This window comes from Herpailurus yagouaroundi, unplaced genomic scaffold (assembly GCF_014898765.1).
Source record: "Herpailurus yagouaroundi ecotype Mexico unplaced genomic scaffold, PumYag 184, whole genome shotgun sequence".
In the NCBI taxonomy this organism is placed as follows: domain Eukaryota; kingdom Metazoa; phylum Chordata; class Mammalia; order Carnivora; family Felidae; genus Herpailurus; species Herpailurus yagouaroundi.
In genome coordinates, this window is record NW_024412415.1 from 16,702,707 (window position 1) to 16,725,080 (window position 22,374).

The following is a 22,374-nucleotide window of genomic DNA, read 5'->3' on the forward strand; positions in this document are numbered from 1 at the left end:
GAATTAGTTTTCTTTCTACTACAGCCTATGGCAGCAATACTCTCATTTCACTCTGAAAATGATACTATAACGTTACAAAATCCCCAACACTAGAACCATTTTTGACAACATAATGTATTCTCTTGTCATAACTATGAGGCTATACTTTGGTTTATTAAATCTTGAAAGTTCAGTGTTCCACACAATCACATCTTGTCAGGGATTTAAAGCTACGATAAAGGATATAACAGAGATTATTAAAAAGTCAAAACAAATCAGTATCTTTTCTAAAGTCAGGGCTCTGAAGCACCTTGTGCTCACTGGGAGATAAACATTTCCCAAATAAAGACCTGATTGGCCTTTATAGCTTCTTGTTAGCAAATGGAGCATATATAATTTAAATTTATTATCAATAGTTAAAAGTAAAGAATTGTACTATGTACAAACTTTGTATAATACATAATTACTAATTTACCTGCTTCATATCTTTAAAATCTTTGTAGTTTATAAATGCAATCACTATTTTCACATCATGAAATTCAGATTTGTTCCCTGAGGGAGGAAACTGAAAGAAAAAAACATATTATGAAAACTTATAAGCTACTAGTATATTTACAGAATAAAATACACATTATTCCATTAAATATAAACATTATATCTTTTTTTTAGTTATAAAACAAAGTTTCATATGTTCTTTCTTGATATAATAGTAAGAGTTCTCAAACTGGAATCCTTTTAGCATAAACTTAAACCGACTTATATGTAGGTATATCATATGTGTGTGTGTGTGTGTGTGTGTGTGTGTGTGTACACATATACAGACATGTTTGTACCTAACAAATATGTTAGGACAAAGTCTTGCTCAATTTAGGAATAGAAAAGAAATTACAGGGGCGCGGGGTGGCTTAGTTGGTTAAGCGTCTGACTTCGTCTCAGGTCATGATATTACAGCTCGTGGGTTCAAGCCCCACGTCAGGCTCTGTGCTGACAGCTCAGAGCCTGAAGCCTGCTTTCAGATTCTGTCTCCTCCTCTCTCTGCAGCTCCCCTGCTCGTACTCTCTCTCTCAATAAATAAGTAAACATTAAAAAAATTAAAAAAAAAAAAGAAATTACAAAGTTTTCCAGTTCAATGCCTATCAGTGCCAGAATATTTATTTTAAAATAACCCTATAATGGGATTATTCAAAACTTGGCCCATAAATTACATACCAAAAAGATAGTTCAATTCCTGTGAAATTTGATATCATGAGTTCAAGAGTTACTTAAGTTTTACAACTTACTAGGACACTGTTATTGGCAACCAATAATGCTTCAGCACCTCCTGTTTTTGCAATTCTGGCTTTTTCAAGAAAATGGCAGGTTCCCCACTGTACCACAACTGCTTTGCTCTTTATTCCTTCAGGTGGAATATCAGAAAGATTGCACAATGGTGTGGTAGTCAGATTCATCAAACTGATGGAAGTCTGAAAAGACGAAATGTCTTTAACATGATAAAGATCATATTTCATAATAAATGCATTCAGTGACAAAGTATCAATATTGGTTTAATACCAGGTTCTTTTAAATTAGAAATATTTTATGACAACCAGGCTTTGAGTTAAGTATTTTAAAATTCCCTAACTTGTTTTTCCCACAGACAGAAAAACATGTAGCCCAAAGCAAAAAAAAATAATTAATCATCATATATTACAGCTAGTTCACACACTAAAATATAATACTCATTCTTGCCTTTCAATAATTCTATGTTTACAAATAAATATTAACTGTGATTTACTTACTGCATTTTCTAGGGTACTTGGAAGATCTGTCCAATGAGGGTTATAGAGCATGCAGTAGTCCTTAGACGGTACAGGTTTGCCATTTCCAGACGCATGCAGGATTGCTTCCTGAGCAGCTGTCTAGGACACGAACAATAATTTTCACACTGGTAATAATCTGGTTTGCCAACAACAAAACACTTTAATAATGCTATTTATACATACGGTTTGACAGTACTTCCTTAAGAGGGAAGATCTTCCAATGAATTTATTTCTTATTTGAGGAAACACTTAAGTTATACGCATTTGCCCAGAACACATTCTTTTAAGGAAAATAAGTCACTTTCTAATGGGGACACAATTACGACCTTGCTATAAGAGCTATATCCCACAGAGGATTCTTGTTGTGTGATAACTTCAAACTCCCTTCACACCCTAAAACTTTCTTTCTCAATCTCTTATGAGTTATTACTTCATTGTTTTTTTAAAGTTTCCTTTTTTTTATTTTGAGAGAGAGGGAGAGAGAGGGAGATGGTGGGAGGGGCAGAGAGAGAAGGAGACAGAATCCCAAGCAGGCTCCGTGTTGTTAGCAGAGCCCAATGTGGGGCTTGAACCCACAAACCGTGAGATCACAACCTGAGCCAAAGTCAAGATTAGGACACTTAACTGACTGAGCCACCCAAGCACCCCTACTTCAGTGTTTATGTAGTGCATTTAATATTCCTCAACCTGCCTTGGATGTCCAATCTCACCATTGTTATTTAACACAGTACTGGAAGTCTTAGCCTCAGCAATCAGACAACAAAAAGAAATAAAAGGCATCCAGATCGGCAAGGAAGAAGTCAAACTTTTGCTATTAGTAGATGACATGATACTCTATGTAGGAAACCCGAAAGGGTAGACCAAAATATTGCTAGAACTGATACACAAATTCTGTAAAGTCTCAGGATACAAAATCAATGTACAGAAATCTGTTGCATTTCTATACACCAATAATGAAACAGCAGAGAGAGAAATCAAGAAAGTGATCTCATTTACAATTATACCAAAAACCTAGGAAATAATCTAACAAAAGAGGTAAAAGATCTGTACTCCAAAAACTATAAACACTTATGAAAGAAACTGAAGATAACACAAAGAAATGGAAAAATATTCCATGCTCATGGACAGGAAGAATACTGTTAAAATGTCTATACTGTCCAAAGCAATGTACATATTCAGTGCAGTCCCTATCAAAATAACCACCAGTATTTTTCACAGAGCTACAACAAACAATCTTAAAATTTGTATGGAACCACAAAAGACCCTGAATAGCCAAAGCAATCCTGAAAAAGAAAAGCAAAGTTGGAGGCATCACAATTGCAGACTTTAAGCTATATTACAAAGCTGTAGTCATCAAGACAGTATGGTATTGGCACAAAAACAGACACATAGATCAATGGAACAGAATAGAAAACCTAGAAATGAACCCACAACTATATGGTTAATTCACCTTCGATAAAGCAGGAAAGAATATCCAGTGAAAGTCTCTTCAACAAATGGTGTTGGGAAAACTGGACAGAGACATGCAGAAGAATGAAACTTGACCACTTTCCTTACACCATACACGAAACTAAATTCAAAATGGATGAAAGACCTAAATGTGAGGCAGAGAACTGTCAAAATCCTAGATGAGAACACAGGCAGCAACCTCTTTGATCTCAGCCACAGCAACTTCTTACTAGACATGTCTCTGGAGGGAAGGGAAACAAAAGCAAATACGAACTATTGGGACCTCATCAAGACAAAACTTCTGCATAGCGAACAATCAACAAAACTAAAAGGAAACCGCTGGAATGAGAGAAGATCTTTGCAAATGACACATCTGATAAAGGGTTAGTATCCAAAATGTATAAAGAACTTATCAAATGCAACACACAAAAACCGAATAATCCTGTGAAGAAATGGACACAAGACATGAATAGACATTTTTCCAAAGACATACAGATAGCCAAGAGACAAATGAAAAGATGTTCAACATCACTCATCATTGGGAATATATAAATCAAAACTACAATAAGATACTACTTTACACCTGTCAGAATGGCTAAAATTTAACAACTCAGGGAACAACAGGTATTAGCAAGGATGCAGAGAAAGGGAAACACTTTTGCACTGCTGGCGGGAATGCAAACTGGTGTGGCCACTCTGGAAAACAGTATGGAGGTTCCACAAAAAGTGAAAAACAGAACTACTATGCGACTCAGCAACTGCACTACTAGGTATTTATCCAAAGGATACAAAGACACTGATTTAAAGGGGCACATGTACCTTGATGTTTACAGCAGCACTCTCAACAACAGCCAAATTATGGAAAGATCCCAAATGTCCACTGACTGATAAATGGATAAAGAAAATGTGGCATATATACATATATATATGTATGTACATATATGTGTATATCCATATATGTATTATATATGTACATGTATGTACACATATACGTATATACATACGTATATATATATGCATGTATGTACATACATACATACATACACACCATGGAATATTAGCCATAAAAAAGAATTGAATCTTGCCATTTGCAACAACAAATGATGGACCTAGAGAGTATAATACTAAGCAAAATATATCAGAGAAAGAAAAATACTGTATGATTTCACTCTTATGTTGAATTTAAGAAACAAAACAGATGAACGTGGGGAAAGAAAAAAAAAAGAGGGAGGCAAACCATAAGAGAAACTGTTAACTATAGAGAACAAACTGAGGGCGCTAGAGGCAGACGGGTGGGGGATGGGCTAAATAGGTGATGGGGATTAAGGAGGGCACTTGTTATGATGAGCACTGGATATTACATGTAAGTGATGAATCACTAAATTCTCCTGAAACTAATATTACACTGTATGTTACCTACCTAGAATTTAAATAAAAACTTGAAACATAAAAAAAAAGAAATACCTCAACCTGTCCTAACTTCCATATTCTACCAGTTAAAAAAAAAAAAAAGTACATTATTATTTCTAAGTGCTACCTGTGAAAGAAATTCTGAGAAACTACAACTCTCAAGTCTTCAAGATTCTCCAACTGCCTATTCAAAAAGACTAATCCAGAGTTCAAAGAGAGGAAAAAAGAAGAAATGAAAAAATGTTCTGTCCTTTGCCTCATTTCCCACTACCTGGGAAAAAAGGCAGAGAAGAGCCAAGAAGTAACTGAAAAGAATAACTAACGCAGATGGGGTGGGAGTGGAGAGTATGAAATGAAGAAACACCCTGAGATAATTAGAATACCACATCACATCACAATTCCCTTCAAACCTGAACTGATCCAAATCCTTCTCTGTCCTCCTCTGAACAAATCTTTCTCTAAATCTTAAAATTTTTAAAAATAGGGGCGCCTGGGTGGCGCAGTCGGTTAAGCGTCCGACTTCAGCCAGGTCACGATCTCGCGGTCCGTGAGTTCGAGCCCCGCGTCGGGCTCTGGGCTGATGGCTCAGAGCCTGGAGCCTGTTTCCAATTCTGTGTCTCCCTCTCTCTCTGCCCCTCCCCCGTTCATGCTCTGTCTCTCTCTGTCCCAAAAATAAAAAAAAATAAAAACGTTGAAAAAAAATTTTTTTTAAATAAAAAAATTTTTTTTTAAAAAATAATGTTTATTTTTACTGTAATTTTTGAGAGAGAGTGTGCACGCACACGTACGAGCAGGTGAGAGGCAGAAGAGAGGGAGAGACAGAATCCCAAGCAGGCTCTGCGCTGTCAGCAGAGCCCAACGCAGGACTCAATCCCACAAACCTTGAGACCATGACCTGAGCCGAAACCAACAGCTGGACGCTTAACCAACTGAGGCACCAGCCACCCCTGAACAAATCTTTCTCTAAAACGTACAAGAAAAAAGTCTGCTTGGCAAATAAAGATAATGTACCAAGGCTCTACCACTAAGGCATGCATTAGGCTGAGCTACATAAAATTGCTATTTGACCATTTTTGTATAAAATTGGTAATTTTGTCACAGGTCAATCTAAATTTATACAGTACAAAAATACTCTAATCCATGCTCTTACCTAAAATCTCCTCTGAACATTTGGGATTAGAAGGACTTCTGGCATATTTGGGACTTATATTTGGGACTTATATTAGCTTATGGATCTAAGCAAGTGTAGGGAATTTATAAAACATACTATCACATTACACGGAATAATGAAGACAAGGAAATTATTTGTGGAAAAAAGAAATGTTGTTTTCATTCAGCTGTTTCCATGTTGGTCATGAATGGATTTATTCGACAGCAGAGGTGAACCAATATCCTAAATTCTTACTATACACTAAACTATTTGTAGGTTACTAACTATAAAACTAAACAGTATATTTAGGTTTTTGCACACATATCTGATCTACTATTACTGTTTTACTAGTGAGGACTCTGAGACTTAGAGAAGTCACTAACATAACTTACATAAGTTATACAGCAGAATAATCAATTCTAACTATAGAGAGTAATCCTGCAGATAATCGTGAGGGATGATTAAGTTTGGGTTAAACATTTTTTTAAAAGAATTTGTAAGTGAATTGGGTACTTCTTTTCTAAAAAAATTTTGTATGTTTATTCATTTTTGAGAGAGAGAAAGAGACACAGTGTGAGCAGGGGAGGGGCAGAAGAGAGGGAGACATAGAACTCGAAGCAGGCTCCAGGCCCCAAGCTGTCAGCACAGAGCCTGACACAGGGCTTGAACTCACAAACTGTGAGATCATGACCTGAGCTGAAGTTGAATGTTTAAGTGACTGAGCCACCAAGGGGCACTGAATTGGGTACTTTTTAATGAATCCAACAAAACAGCACATGATGTCCTAGGATGTCCTGGATTAGTGATGTTGAGTTTGATTATTTGATTAATGTAGTAACTGCAGGATTTCTCTAGTATAAAGTTATATATTTCTTTCTCTTTGTGACTGGTTAGAAATTAATCTGTAGCACCATGTAAACAGTTCAACAACCTCTCACCTAGTTTTAGCCTCCATGATGATCCATGCTTGAATTTAATTTTACATATTACATTGGGGGTTGAGAAATGGTCATTGTTTTTTAATACTGTAATTCCTTCTGCATTTATTAGCTAGTATTCTTTAAAAAAGAGCTTTACTCTCTCCTTCTACTACCTTTTGCTTGGTATCACTAGAGGTTCACTGATTTTTAAAAATTTAATGTAATAGAAGCATTTGTTTGATGTTCAAATTGTCCCAAATTTGGTCATCAGGGCCTCTTGCAGCTGGCTCTTTGTATCCTTTGACAAGACCCCATTAGTCTTTGAGGACTTCCTTATTTTTTGGCACAAGATGTCCTAGGCTGACTTTATTCTTTACCTGCCACAGGTCCCAAACCAGTCATACTACTAAGCTCCTTGTGGAGAAGAATGGTATTTAGATAAAGATTTGGGTTCTAATTATGCACAAAGCTGAAGTGGTGCAGCCTTTAAATAGACAACTGGTAGTATCTATAAAAAATTTTAATACATAGAATCCTGATTCATATCCTACAGATGTATTATAGAGAGCAAAGAAATAAGCCCACGTGTATATGGTCAATTAATCTATGATAAAGGAGGCAAGAACATACAATGGGGAAAAGATCATCTCTTCAACAAATGGTGCTGGGATTACATAGACAACAACAAATGGGCAACTACATGCAAAAGAATGAAACTGGCCATCTTTCTTTCTTTCTTTAACAAATACCTGTTTATTTAAGTAATCTCTATACCCTACATGGGAGTTGAACTCATGACCCTGAGATCATGAGTTACATGCTCTTCCGACTGCGCCAGCCAGGCACCCCCAGACCACTTTCTTATACCATACACAAACATAAACTCAGAATGATTAAAGACCTAAATGTGAGACCTGAAACAATAAAACCAGAAGAAAACACAGGCAGTAATTTCTGTCATCAGTTACAGAAATATTTTTCTACATACATGGCATTTTGGAATTTTGTTTGTTTGCTTATTTATTGGGTATGTGAGAGAGTGAAAGCAGGGGAGGGGCAGAGAGAGGGGGAGAATCTCAAGCAGGCTCTGCACTGTCAGCACAGAGCCCCATGCAGGGCCTGATCCCACCAACCATGAAATCATGACCTGAAACAAAATCAAGGGTCAGTCACCCAACCACTGAGCCACCCAGGCGCCCTGTCATTTAACCTGATTTAAGCTTCAACATTCTCAACTTTAACATAGAGTTGTCATGAAGATTAAGTTGGATGATGCAATTATTTGCACATTAAGCTCTTAGTAAATGGTAACTATTAGCATTAATAACACATCTAGCACTTTGCCAAGTACTTGTATCATGCAGAAGAAACATGAGATGACTAATGGTCGCTTAGGGTTTGGTGGGAAGTGGGGATAAGAGGTGATAGCTAAAGGAAATGGGGTTCCTTTCTTTTTCAAAAAGATTTTTTAGATCAGCTTTAGGGTCACAGCAAAACTGTGCAGGAGTACAGAGTACCCACATACCCATGCCACACACATGTACAGCCTCCCACTATCAACATCTGTACCAGAGGGGTACATTTGTTACAATAAATAAACATACAATGACACATCATTACCATCCACAGTCCATAGTTTACATTTAGGATTTACTCTTGGTGTTGTACATTCTATACATTTTGACAAATGTATGCTATTTATCCACCATTACAGTATCCTATGCAATATGGAATAGTTTCACTGCCCTAAACATCCTGTGTGTTCCACCTATTTGGTTTCTTTCTGAGGTGATGTAAATGTTTTAAAATGGACAGTATTAATGACTGCACATATCTGTGAATACACTAAAAGCCACTGCATTGTACACTTCAAACAGGTGAACTGCACAGTCTGTGAATTATAGCTCAATAAAGCTGCCCTTCTCCAGAGGAACACTACACAAGAAATTACAGTCTTACCAGGAAGATTGAAAACAAACCTGAAACAGATAAGCAAAAACATAATGTGATTAGTCAGAGTCTCTAATAAAAGCTTTAGTGTTCCTATGGTGTTAAAGATGTAAATTCTTGGGCCCTATTCCAGATCTACTGAATCAGAAACCCCCAGGCAGTTTATTTTTACAAGCCCTTCTGGAGATTCTGTTACTTGTAAAAGTTTGAGAACCATAGCTACAGGAGCAGTGCTTAAGATTTATTATACATACATATCACTTAGCAATCATATTAAATGGCAGATTTTGATTCAGTAGGTCTGGGTGGAGTGTGAGTTCTGCATTTTTAACAAGCTTCCAGGTGATGCTGATGCTGCTGGTATATGGACCACACCTTGAGTAGCAAGGCTCTAAGAGAACAGAGTAGTGGAAACCACATTACTGTCAGTCAATTAGTAGGGAAGCATAAAGAAAAGGCTTGAAACTCAGTATCCCCTTAAGCATTACAAACACCAAATTAGGTGAGACTTGTGGTCCACCCACAGGCTACTGGTGTTAGATCACTTGACAAAGACCCTACGGTGTAAGGGCAGAATACCTTCCTTCACATCTTCCAAGTTACAGACATGGTGCTAAACACTGAATTTTCCTTTGTCATCAACTGTGGTCTGGCCTTCTATGACTTTATTCATTCAACCTTTAAAAATTATGCTTGCATTTTTTTTTTTAAGAACAGAAATTATCTTACAATTCTGAAGGTTACAAGTTGCACACAGATCTCATTGGGCTAAAATCTGAGTATTGACAGAGCTGCATTCGTTCCTGGGGCTCCTAGGGACAAATTCCTTTCCTTACTTTTTCCAGCTTCTAAAGACTGCCCAAGTCAGTTGGATCATGGCTCCTTTTCTCTGTCTTCAAAGCCAGCAATTTTGTTCTCTCTGATTGTTCTTCTATAGTCACATCTCCCTGACTCTCTTCTACCTCCCTCTTACAGTTTTTTTTAAATTTGTTTTTAAAATTTACATTCAAGTTAGTTAGCACATAGTGCAAAAAAGTGTGGACGAATTTGCATGTCATCCTTGTGCAGGGGCGATGCTAATCTTCTCTGCATCGTCCCAACTTTAGTGTATGTGCTGCCGAAGCGAGTGCTGTATTTGCATTTTCAATCAGTAATGAAAACATTCTCTCAGTAAAAAGCTGAGTATCAAGAGCTTGAAGGGATTTAGACAAAATATTCTAGTGTCTTCATTTCGTGGCTCAAACAGTCCCCAACGACCAAAGTGAAGTGGTCTCGGGGGCCAAGATTAGAACTGGGCTCTCCAACACCCAGACCAGCAGTCTTCAACTCTGCTACCACATTAGGTTCCCTCATGCAGTTACATCCCCAAGCACCTCTTGGCGCCCAACTATCACTCTCCAGCTTTAACACTGGTCACCGGGATGCCCGCATTAGCTGTTAACTCCCTCTTCCGTGATACTGGTATGGGTCTTCTACCACCACTCAAGCCCCTCTAATTCCCCATTAGTTCCTCCCACATTCTAAATATCTGAAACTCTACGTCATTTCCTTATAGTCTTCCAAATAACCCCAGTTCTGGGGCTCTGGGCTTCATGGAATTCCTTTTCCTACGACAACTTCTTACTGTTTGCCCTTATCTTCCCTCTTCACATCAGTTCCTACAAGTACTGGGTGTGGACTCAAGCTTTCTTCAGGACAATCAAATCATCTATTTTATACCACTGTCGCTCTATATTCACATCTTACTTGATCCTTACCACAAGGTAAGTAAGTTTACTAGCCCATGGTATGAACTGGTAGTCCCTTTTTGGACTCAAATTTGTCTCCAATAAAACTTCATGGGATTCTCTGTTGCTCATGAACAGTTCCTATTACTTTATCCAGAACACCTGACTTCAAGCATGTTCACTATCATCTTTTCAAACCAAAAACTAGTGATGTTTAAGTCTATCTTGATGTTAGTTACCTATTCCTTTGCTTAAATAGCTTTTGCTATGACAAGTGTCAAATGATTACCAAAGGTCTAAAAAAGAACAACTACAATGATGTATATACTATACTCACATCCTTGCCCATGTATTAGATCCCCATTTTCTGAGACCAATCAGACCTTAAACAAAGGGACGTGTACAGGAGCTTTTATTTCATCAGTATACTTACAGCAAGTCAGTCTCACACTGACCTTCATGTCCCTGTCTCTTGGGAGTACATCCATGCTTTACATTCTAGTCTCTAGGTAGTTCCAACCACGGGCATTTGAATTCCTAGCCTCTGTTCCAACAGCCTCCTGATGCTGACTCACCAGCCTAGTATTAACCTACTGAGAACAGGCCTGCTCTACTCCTGTCCAAGCTAATAGTGCGGTTCAAGGATTCTTCTTCGACCCTGGTTCCCAGGTTTTATTTGTCTTCCACCTTTCTTTCTTCTTCAAAAGATATCTTCTAGTATTGGATCTATTTTCGAAACTTAAGTCTTCACATATTCCTTTGGAAAAGAACAATTCTAGCTAAAAATTTATCTAACATACTACCACCTACCCTATATACATGTCATTCTTTGGGTCTGCCAGAGCTCTGTACCTTGGCCCATTGTCACCTGATCAAGTATAGCTCTGAATAATACAATGTTAACCTTTTCCCATGTGTATATTTAATTCCCTTAAAAAGCCTCAACATATTTGTCAAGCATGGTTCTTTTTTCCTGGAGATTATGCTCAGTATTCTGTGCAGCAATTTCTTTCCCTTTATTATAGATCAGTGCTTCTTGAACTTTAATATTCTTTTTTTGAAAACTTTTTTTTAATGTTTACTTATTTTTGAGAGAGAAACAGACAGCATGAGTGGGGAAGGGGCAGAGAGAAAGGGAGACACAGAATCTGAAGCAGGCTCCAGGCTCTAAGCTGTCAGCACAGAGCCCATTGCGGGGCTCAAACTCACAAACTGTGAGATCATTACCTGAGCCGAAGTCAGCCGCTCAAACAACTGACTTTTTAAAAAAATTTTTTTAATGTTTATTTATTTTTGAGAGAGAGAGACAGAGAGCATGAGAAGGGCAGAGGCAGAGAAAGACGGGGACACAGAATCCATCTCAAGTCGGCTCCAGGCTCTGAGCTGTCAGCACAGAGCCCAACACAGGGCTCAAACTCTAGAGCTGTGAGATCATGACCTGAATAGAAGTTGGACTCTTAGCTGACTGAGCCACCCAGGCACCCCTTAAACGTTAATGTTCGTATTAAAATGCAGATTCTGATCCAACAGCTCTTAGGTGGAGCTTGTGATCATGCATTTTGAACAAGCTTCCAGGTGATGCTCTGATACTGGTCCATAGAGTACATGGTTATATACTTCATCATGAATAGCAGTGAAACTCACAATTCTTCCAGACATTACTGAGATCCTCCTAGGAATTTTCTCAAGAGGTGAGTCACACTGTTACCTGCAGTCTGCTGGTATAGCCAATGTTCATACTTTGGCCAGTAGTTCCCCCATCTCACCCAGGAGTTCCTTCAAAACTCTTCAGTATATGCATCACTGGGTCCCAGCTTCCCCATCCCTTTCTACATCTGTCAATTAAACCAGGTTCATGTTATTTGTATTGTTATCCATTAGATATACGCAACCCTTCAGTTTCAAGGGGCAGTGTGTGAATGTAACTGTAATTCTCTCTCCAATTAACCCCCTGGCAATCTTCCTACATAAAATCTACAAATTAAATTATTTCTGTATTTTTAGACACCAAATACAAGAACTGGGGCTTGGGAGCAAATTTTGTTAATAAATAGAATTTATCTATAATGAAAACGAGTAATTAAAAAAAAAAGCTACATTCCTAAACCAGAAGATATAAAGTTGCAATGTAATCACTGAACGGTAAATGCAATAGGAGCAACAGTCACCTATCACCCTTAAATCACTGCAATGTAGCGGGTATCCCTTTCTTTATAAACATCTTTCTCTTTACACAGTTACATAGTTAATAGCAATACAATAAAAGAGCTGAAAGGGGTCTCTATAGGAAAGACAGAGTTGAGGTTGTGTATCTTGAATGACACACTCCGAAGTTAGGCCTAAATAACTTTCTGATCATTCACTATTATATATTTTCTATGCCTGTTTTCTCCCTGTTAAGTTATATAATCAACAACCTACATTGTTTCCATTCCTACTTCCAGAATTCAAAGTTTAAGGAAATGATACACTGGAAGTGACTAGACCCATACCCATAAAGATTAAGCGTAATCTTAACTACTTATTTAGTGGCTCAGTGGGGGCTAGGACATTAAATAGGTATTCACAGGAACTCAGAGAAGTCTATGGGCCATGGGAAAAGTAGAGCCAGCATCATTCCTTGCACTCAGAGAATCTGGGGATATGTAATGTTTAGGGGAAGAGGTATTAGGTATGGGAGACATTCATTTATTTGATACTTTGCAGTCTATGAGATGCTAGGGGAGACAGCAGAGAATGAGTCCAGTAGAGTTTCTCCTTCATGTGGATTATATTTTACTTGTTACCTAGATCTATCCTTCTGCTTGGTTTTCCCTAAGTAATCTTAGTACCTAGTGATATAACTCAACTGTTAAGAATTTATGATTTACACTAGAATTCACAAATTCAAGTAACTACAAGGCCAGGCAGGTAATATAAGTGCATAAAAAGTTGATCTAAGGCCATAGTGCACAGTAATATTTGGCAAATTCTGACCTAAAAACAAAAATTTTTAACAAAACTTTAGTATCTGGGGATAAGGGTCTGTACCTGGAGACTTTATGGTCTAGAGTTTTGTAAACAGACCCAATCTCAGGTGATTTTTAACCAAAAAGGTGATCAAATATATAATAAATATGACTTCTATCTTTAAGACCTTTCTTATGAATAAATTTACAAATTTATCTGATCAGTCTTCTGATGTATTTTTGATTTACAAGAAAACATTAATGACCAACTTAGTGGAAAAATATCAAGGAATGTCTAGAAATCCTGAGTTCTACTTATCTTTTTCAGGCCTTTCTGTATGAACTAGGACAAGTCATACCTTCCTGAACCTTCTCAGGATTATTTTGAGAGGAGATGAATGTGTAGATGTTACATTTTCACAGCCATCAGTGACTTAGAAAGTAAACAGTGGGATGCATAATCCTCAGAGATAGCTCAGAGGAAAGAAGGCAAAAAAAAAAAAAAAGTTGTGAAGAATCTAAAAGAAAACAATGTCTAATATCTGGCTAATATCGGGCTACCATAACAAAATACCACAGACTGGGTGGCTTAAGTAACAGAAATTTATTTTCTCACAGTCTGGAACCTAGAAGTTCAAGATCAAGGTGCCAGCATAGCTGATTTCTGGTAAGGGCTCATTTCCTAGCTTGTAGATGGCTGCCTTCTCACTGTGTCTTTACATGACTGGGAAAGAGAGCAAGGCAACAATCCCATCATAAGGGCCCCACACTGATACCTCATCTAAACCTAATTATCCCCCAAAGGCCCCATCTCTAAATACCATCACACTGGGGGGTCACGGCTTCAACATAAGAATCTGGGGCACAAAATCCAGTCCACAGCATTTTGCCTCAGGGCCCCCAAATTCATTTCCTTCTTACAGGCAAAAAAAAATACTCATTTCATCCCAACAGCCCCCAAAGTCTTAACTCAGTCCAGCATCAACTCTATAGTCCGAAGTTTCATCTAATATCATTTAAGTCAAATATGGGTGAAAATTAAGATACAGTTTATTCTAAGGCAACATTCCTCTCCAGCTATGGAACCGGACAAGTTATATCCTTCTTTTTTTTTTTTTAATGTTTATTTATTTCTGAGACAGAGAGAGAGCATGAGTGGGGGAGGGGCAAAGAGAGAGGCACACACAGAATCTGAAGCAGGCTCCAGACTCTGAGCTGTCAGCACAGAGCCTGATGTGGGCCTCGAACTCACAAACCGTGAGATCATGACCTGAGCCGAAGTCGGTCGCTCAACTGACTGAGCCACCCAGGTGCCCCAAGTTATATGCTTCTAAAACATAATGTAGACATTAGCATTCCAAAAGGGAGAAATCAGAAGGAAGAAAGTGGTGACAGGACTCAAGCAAGTCCAAAACCTAGCAAGACAAATTCCATTAGGTTTTAAGGCTCACGAATAATCCTTTCTGGCTCAATGTCCCACCCTCCAGGCCCACTGGGGTGGCAGCATCACCTCCATGGCCCTGTGGAGTCTGGTCCCCAAAGCTTCCAAAAGAAGCCATAAGGCCTGCTGAGACTGAGGCAGTGGCCTGATGGTATCTGAATTGCCTTTGGGGTCATTTCTCCTTCTTGAAGAACAATCCACGTTCACAACCACAGAGCTCCATCATCCCATTTTGTCAAATCCAAGAAGTCCAACAGCCTTTCTTCATTTTGTCCAAACTCTGTATTTAGTTGAAACTGGCAGTATGTTTGCTCAAAAATCCTGAAACTCTTTATCAGATGGTTTTCTTTTTTTTTTTTAATTTTTTTTTTAACATTTATTCATTTTTGAAAGGCAGAGAGAGACAGAGTGCGAACGGGGGAGGGGCAGAGAGAGGGGGAGACACAGAAACAGAAGCAGGCTCCAGGCTCTGAGCTGTCAGCACTCGAACTCACGGACCGCGAGATCATGACCTGAGCCGAAGTCGGCCGCTTAACCAACTGAGCCACCCAGGCGCCCCTATCAGATGGTTTTCTAGCCACACAGTATTCTTTGCAGAACAAGCTTCATTTTTTGCAATATGGATGGGCTGAGCAATTTTCCAAATCTTCAAATTCTAGTTATTTTTTCCTTAACAATTCCTTCTTTAATTCTTCTCTCTCCATTTGCATTTTACTATAAGCAGTCAGGAGGAATCACACTGCTCCATTAACACTTTGATTAGAAATCTCCTCCGCTAAATATTTAATTGCACTGCTCACAATTCTTCCTTCTACAAAACACCACAACACAGTTCAAAGCTCTTTGCCATTTTATAACAAGGATTGCATTTCCTCCAGTTTCTAACACCATATTCCTCATTTTTGAGACTCTACCAAATTGTCCTATTTCTAGCAAGCATCTCAAACCTCTTCTAGCCTCTACCCTGTTACAAAGCTGCTGACACAGGTTTAGGTATTAGTGAAGTACCCCACTCCTGGTACCCAATTCTGTCTTAGCTTGGGCTGCTATAACAAAATACCAGAGTTGGTACCTTGAACAGAAATTTATTTTTCTCACAGTTCTAGATACTAGAAGTCCAAGGTAAAGATGCCAGCATGGTTGGTTTCTGGTAAGAGCTTTCTTTTTGGCTTGTAGACGGACACTTTTTCGCTGTGTCATCACATGGTGTGTGTGTGTGTTGGGGGGTGAGTATTAGGGGAGAGAGAGAGAACAAGCTCTCGGTTGTCTTTTACTTACAAGGCACCAATCCTTCACAAGGGATCTACCCTCTGACTTCATCTAAACCTACTTATCTCCCAGAGGCCCATTTCCAAATACCATCACACTGGGGGGTCAGGGCTTCAACATATGTTTGGGGAGTGGTGGAGAAGGGATACAATTCAGTCTACAACAAAACAGCTCAGCATGTCTCTGATAGCTTGGGTAGCAGAACATACTTCCTTTCCTCAGGAGCATGAGAGAGGAGGGCAGAAAAGAAAGAATTAAAGAAGATTCTTTGACTTGGTGTAGTATACCAAAGGAATGCAGATTTCAGCAAGAGATTTCTCTGCTGGGGATCCTGATTATCACTTCACTGTAATAGGTTCAAGATGTGGCTATGTAACACTTCAAATTCTTTGAAGTAATGAAAAAATGAACAGAACTTTTGTAAAAACATGGAAAGGATTCAGGATTCTTCAGAGAACTCTGAAGCAACTTTAGAAAACAGATCCAGGCTAAACTTTTCTGATTTTCTTTGAAACATAACTCTGTGACTGAGTCCAAACACTGTGAAATAAAGGCCTAATAGTTGTGGCTAGGGATGGGGCTTGGGCTGGGGAAGCAGGACTGCGAAACAGAATCATGGCAAGGCCAAGAGAGAACTAACGATCTACCACATACTCTTCATTTCTAGACTTAACAGGTTTAATGGGTTTAGAAATCACCAAAACATCAGATGTACTGAAGCCTGAGTTTCACATACACAGTGAGGTCACAATGATGTAAAGAGGACAAGACGAGGAGGGTAGGCTACATGATGGTGAAAGGCCTTTCCAATACTAAATCCTCTGTGTTTTCTACAAGGATGCGGCAGTGGATTCTGGAGATTATGTGCTGCTATTTTGTGCTGCTTGTGGATGAGGATAGTGGCCCTGTTCTTACATAACTAAAGGGAAAGTTGGTAGCAGTGCCAGCTGCAAGAGCCCAGAAAAGAGAAATGAAATAATTAAACTGGCATCATTAATTCAAATGAACTCAGAGAGGCCACCTAGAGCTGTAAGATTAAGGAAGAGTAATAAACTAGGGCTTCAGGGAGAAAATGGTAAGAAGAAAAAAAATCTGTAAGACTTCAGACAGTGTTGGAGGAAAGGAACTAGGTATCCAGTAAGTAAGCAAAAAGGAGAGAGAGTGCTCCTGCTGTGGAAAAGTATACCAGATTTGAGTTCCTCAGAAAAGGAAAGAGATTGTTTCAGGAAATTAAAGGAAGAAAGGGTCAAGAAGAAAACAAATCCACTGAAAAAGGCTTTACATATCAAAAAGATCTCACCAATGGATGCAAAAATCCTCAAGGAGATACTAGCCAACCGGATCCAACAATATATTAAAAAAATTATTCACCACGACCAAGTGGGATTTATACCTAGGATGCAGGGCTGGTTTAACATCCAGAAAACAATCAATGTGATATATCACACCAATAAAAGGACAAGAACCACATGATCCTCTCAACAGATGCAGAGAAAGCATTTGACAAAATAGAGCATCCTTTCTTGATAAAAACACTCAAGAAAGTAGGGCAAGAAGGATCATACCTCGAGATCATAAAAGCCAAATATGGAAGACCCACCGCTAACATCATCCTCAATGAGGAAAAACTGAGAGCTTTCCCCCTAAGGTCAGGAACAAGACAGGGATGTCCACTCTCACCACTGTTACTCAACATAGTATCTGAAGTCCTAGCCTCAGCAGTCAGACAACACAAAGTAATAAAAGGCATCCAAACCGACAAGGAGGAAGTCAAAAGTTTCACTCTTCACAGATGACATGATACTCTATTTGGAAAACCCAAAAGATTTCACCAAAAAACTGCTAGAACTGATCCATGAATTCAGAAAGTCGCAGGCTATAAAATCAATGCACAGAAATCGGTTGCATTCCTATCCCCCAATAATGAAGCAACAGAAAGAGAAATCAGGAGAATCAATCCCATTTACAACAGCACCAAAAACCATAAAATACCTAGAAATAAACCTAACCAAAGAGATGAAAAATCTCAACACTGAAAACTATAGAAAGCTTATGAATGAAATTGAAGCAGACACACAAAAAAATGGAAAAATATTCCATGCTCCTGTATTGGAAGAACAAATATTGTTAAAATGTCGATACTACCCAAAGCAATCTATATATTCAATGCAATCTCTATCAAAGTAACACCAGCATTCTTCACAGAGCTAGAACAAATGATCCTAAAATTTGTATGGAACCAGCAAAACATCCTGAATAGCCGAAGACATCCAAAAAAGAAAACCAAAGCTGGAGGCATCACAATCCCTACTTCAAGATGATTACAAAGCTGTAATCATCAGGACAGCATGGTGCTGGCACAAAAACAGACACACAGATCAACGGAACAGACTAGAGAACCCAGAAATGGACCCACAAATGTATGGCCAACTAATCTTTGACAAAGCAGAGCGAATATCCAATGGAATAAAGACAGTCTCTTCAGCAAATGGTGTTGGGAAAATTGGACAGCAACATGCAGAAAAATGAACCTGGACCATTTTCTTACACCATACACAAAAATAAACTCAAAATGGATGAAAGACCTAGAGGTAAGACAGGAAGCCATCAAAGTCCTAGAGGAGACAGCAGGCAAAAACCTTTTTGACCTCGGCCACACGGGGCACATGCATCCAAATTTTTACAGCAGTGCTATTGACAATAGCCAAAGCATGGAAAGAGCCCAAATGTCTATTGACAGATATACATACATACATAGACATACACATACACACACACACACACACACACACACACACACACACACACACACATATTGGAGTATTACTCAGCAATCAAAAAGAATGAAATCTTGCCATTTGCAACTATGTGGATGAAACTAGACGGTATCATGCTAGGTGAAATTAGCCAGAGAAAGACAAATATCATATGACTTCACACATATGAGGAATTTAAGATACAAAACAGATGAACATAAAGGAAGGGAAGCAAAAATAATATAAAAACAAGGAGGGGGACAAACATAATAGACTCTTAAATACAAAGAATAAACTGAGGGTTGTTGGAGGGGTAGGGGTAGGGGCCCAATGGGTAAGGGACATTAAGGAAGACACTTGTTGGGATGAGCACTGGGTGTTATACATAGGGGATGAATCACTGAAATCTACTCCTGAAATTATTGCACTATATGCTAACTAACTTGGATGTAAAATAATAAATTAATTAATTACATTAAAAAAAAACTATCTTTGGTGAAGGATCAGTTTTGTTTCTGTGGTTATGAGTGCTTCTCTCCATGTTTCAAGGACTGATCCTGCTGTAAAAATGCAATTAAAATAAATAAATAGAAACAGGAGGGGCGCCTGGGTGGCTCAGTCGGTTGAGTGTCTGACTTCAGCTCAGGTCATGATCTCACACTCCGTGAGTTCAAGCCCCGCATCGGGCTCTGTGCTGACAGATCAGAGCCTAGAGCCTGCTTCAGATTCTGTGTCTCCCCCTCTCTCTGCCCCTCCCCTGCTCATGCTCTGCCTCTCTCTGGCTCAAAAATAAATAAAAACATTAAAAAAAAAACCCTAGAAACAGGAAATAAAAACAGATGTAGAAAAAATACAACAAAGGATGCCTTTTTGCTCATTTTGCTGTTTGGGGGTGAGCAGGGAGAGGAGATTATGATGATTAGATTATGGAAGTCCAAATTATTTTTATTCCTACAAATTATTGCCTGAATATCTAGCATATCTTTATCCTCTGCTTCTTCCTCCTATAATTCTTTCCCTTGTCCTCCCCACATAGATACCAAATCCTGGAAGAAAAGACATATACCAAGTCCTGGTTTATGATAAATTTTCACTGCAACATTACTGACATTTTTTTTAAGTTTCCTAATATAGCCTTGTAAAAATTCTTTAAGCTCTAATTATCTTACATAAACATTTTAAAATGAAAAAAAAAAGATTTTGTCAGTATATTCGCAGTCACTGGCACAGAGCCTGGCATATAATAGATGCACATTAAATATCTGCGGAGGAAAAGACAGTTGCCGCGTCCCACGACAGCCCTGAAAAGATTGTAGGCTAGCTACAATTTAGAATATGGACGACCTTTAGATTTGTTAAGCCCTTGAAATTACACAAAAATTCTGCTGTCATCTTTTAGTGAGAGGGCTCAGGGGCTTTTGATAAGAATTTCAATGTGAGTTATAAGCAACTGATATATTATTAAATTAATTATAGTGTTGACAAAAGATTAGTGGGAATGTGGTATATAAGGTATATTCCTAAAATTAGCTGAAGTGGCTCAAATGAAAATTTGCAAGAGTGCAAAAACACGCAGACAAGTTGTATACCTAGGTTATAGTTTTATGTGTATTTACATACTACCTGAATTGTTATCTTTTAGACATACCATACATGGCAAACTACACCTCAAAGCTTCAGACTACACCGCCACTTTATTGTTCTTTTTATATTACACTTCCCCTCCACCTCACAAAGACAATTTTTAGATACATTATCTTCCATGTTCCTCACGTTGCCTAGCAAAGTTATGAATACACCAAAGGCACTTAACTATTTTACGTTCTGATTTTGGTTTTTTAATAAATGTTAAAGATACTTTTGTATTAAATATATTCACTAATAGTAATTCTTTAAACAGCAGAGGATGCAAAATACACTGTATCAGAGAAGTTACATATTCTAATGGAAAGAACTAGACAGGCACACACTATACCAATTCTGTGTCGATAAAGCTCCCAGAAGTTTCCAACCTGAAAATCCCTAAGTCAAATTTCCAAGAAATATAAAAACTGAAACCCCAAACACACCGTCCACCCACCCAGTAATCAAATGAGGCGTAGCAGGAACTACAAGAGGAGAAAAACAAAAAAAAAAAAAAAAAGAAAAAGAAAAAGAAAAAAATCATCTGTATTCGAGCAATTAAATTAAAGTGCAGTCTTTGAACCGCTGAACACCCCGGGAGCACGTATTAATGTTTTTCTTCTTCCAAGGGTAAAAAAGAGCAAGATGCTGTAAGACGGGCTACACGATAAAACTCAAGAGGTCAATTTAAAATTCCCGGAACAGAGAAAAACTACAGACAACCCCGAAGGTCAAAGTAGCAAGAGGGGTTCCACAGAGAGCTTTCTTGGGGTAGGTATTTCGAAGACTTCAAAGGACGGGAATGGGGGTGGGGTAGGAAGGCAGGAGAAACGAGGCTGAAGGGGCGGCTGGAAGGAAAGGGAGAAATGGGAAGGGGGGCAGGCCGCTAGGGCGCACGCACTGGAGACGCCGGGTAGCAGCCCGGGGGTGGGGAGGAGAAGGGGCAGGGAGACCCGGCCCCGCCCCGGGGAGGCCCGAGCGCCCGGCCGTCCCCCTTACCAGCGGGAGCAGGAAGCCCCAGAGCAGGGCGGTCGCGGCCAGGGGCAGCGGCCGCTGCGGCCCCATCGGACTGCTGGGCGCCCGGCGGCGCGGCGCTTCTCGGCTGGTACAGTCTCCGGGTCCCGCCGCGGCGCTGCCTCTGGGGCCGGCACGGACGGGCGCGGGCGGCGGGGCTGGCTGGGCAGGGGCCGCCGCTGCTGTTGGGGCCGCTATTGCAGCGCCGACTTCCTCTTCCGGCCCCGCCCCGAGGACGCGGAAACCCCCGCGCGGGGCACGTGGAGTTCGGGTCCGCGCGCGCCGCCAGTCGGGCAGTCTCCGCGCTCTCCGGTCCCGGTGATGGCAGGCAGCCTACTGTGGGTCTGGGCGTGTCTCTTTCCAGCTGCCTGACCTGAACTCTCTCCAGAGTCCGGGGAAGGGGGGGGTGTGTGTGGAGGGGGACACCGAAGCAACTTTTTCGATACCCTCTTCCTCGTAGGAGTCGCCGTGCGCCTGCTCTATACCCCAGTACCGACGCGGCTGCCAGGGCCAAAAATCTACGTGCGCTGAGCCTTAAGGCATCTGCTTACCGGCAGGTCCCTGTCACTCACACTTACATCCCCAGTCCGTCCACTGTCTCCAAAACCGCTGCGACCTCCGTATCCAGGCCACCGACCTTTCTCTCCTCCAAACTGGTCTGTTTACACGTTAGGCAGTGTAAACATAGCAGTCCTTAGATGTAAATCAGATCATGTCACTCCCCATCACGCTTGGAACAACATCGAAACTCTATTCTGTCCTACAAAATGTTCATAATATGGTTCCTGTCTTCTCTGACTCCATCTTCACTACTTTCCCACGCTTGCTTTACATCCACATGGGCCACTTTTTCTTTCATCTTTCGTACTCTTCTCAATACCGGTTTGCTGGCGTTCAGTTATCAGTTTAAATGTCACTTCCCCAGAGGAAACTTCCTGA

At 39.6% G+C, this 22,374-nt stretch overlaps 1 protein-coding gene and 1 pseudogene across 2 annotated transcripts in view; both read right to left on the bottom strand.

The window, feature by feature from the left end:
- SPPL2A (signal peptide peptidase like 2A) overlaps nt 1–21,768 on the bottom strand; it is a 53,720-nt gene extending 31,952 nt beyond the window's left edge. The window contains exons 1-4 of one of the 2 annotated variants that reach the window (XM_040492680.1): nt 21,421–21,768; nt 1,758–1,877; nt 1,260–1,442; nt 455–544 (exon numbers count right to left, since the gene is read on the bottom strand). In XM_040492680.1, the coding sequence (XP_040348614.1) occupies nt 455–544; nt 1,260–1,442; nt 1,758–1,877; nt 21,421–21,486 (459 nt within the window). In that variant the 5' untranslated portion in view covers nt 21,487–21,768. The remainder of the gene's footprint in view (nt 1–454; nt 545–1,259; nt 1,443–1,757; nt 1,878–21,420) is intronic. The other variant, XM_040492679.1, reaches the window with a different exon arrangement.
- LOC121042186 (uncharacterized) lies at nt 9,687–9,787 on the bottom strand (annotated as a pseudogene).
- Nucleotides 21,769–22,374: the final 606 nt, after the last annotated feature.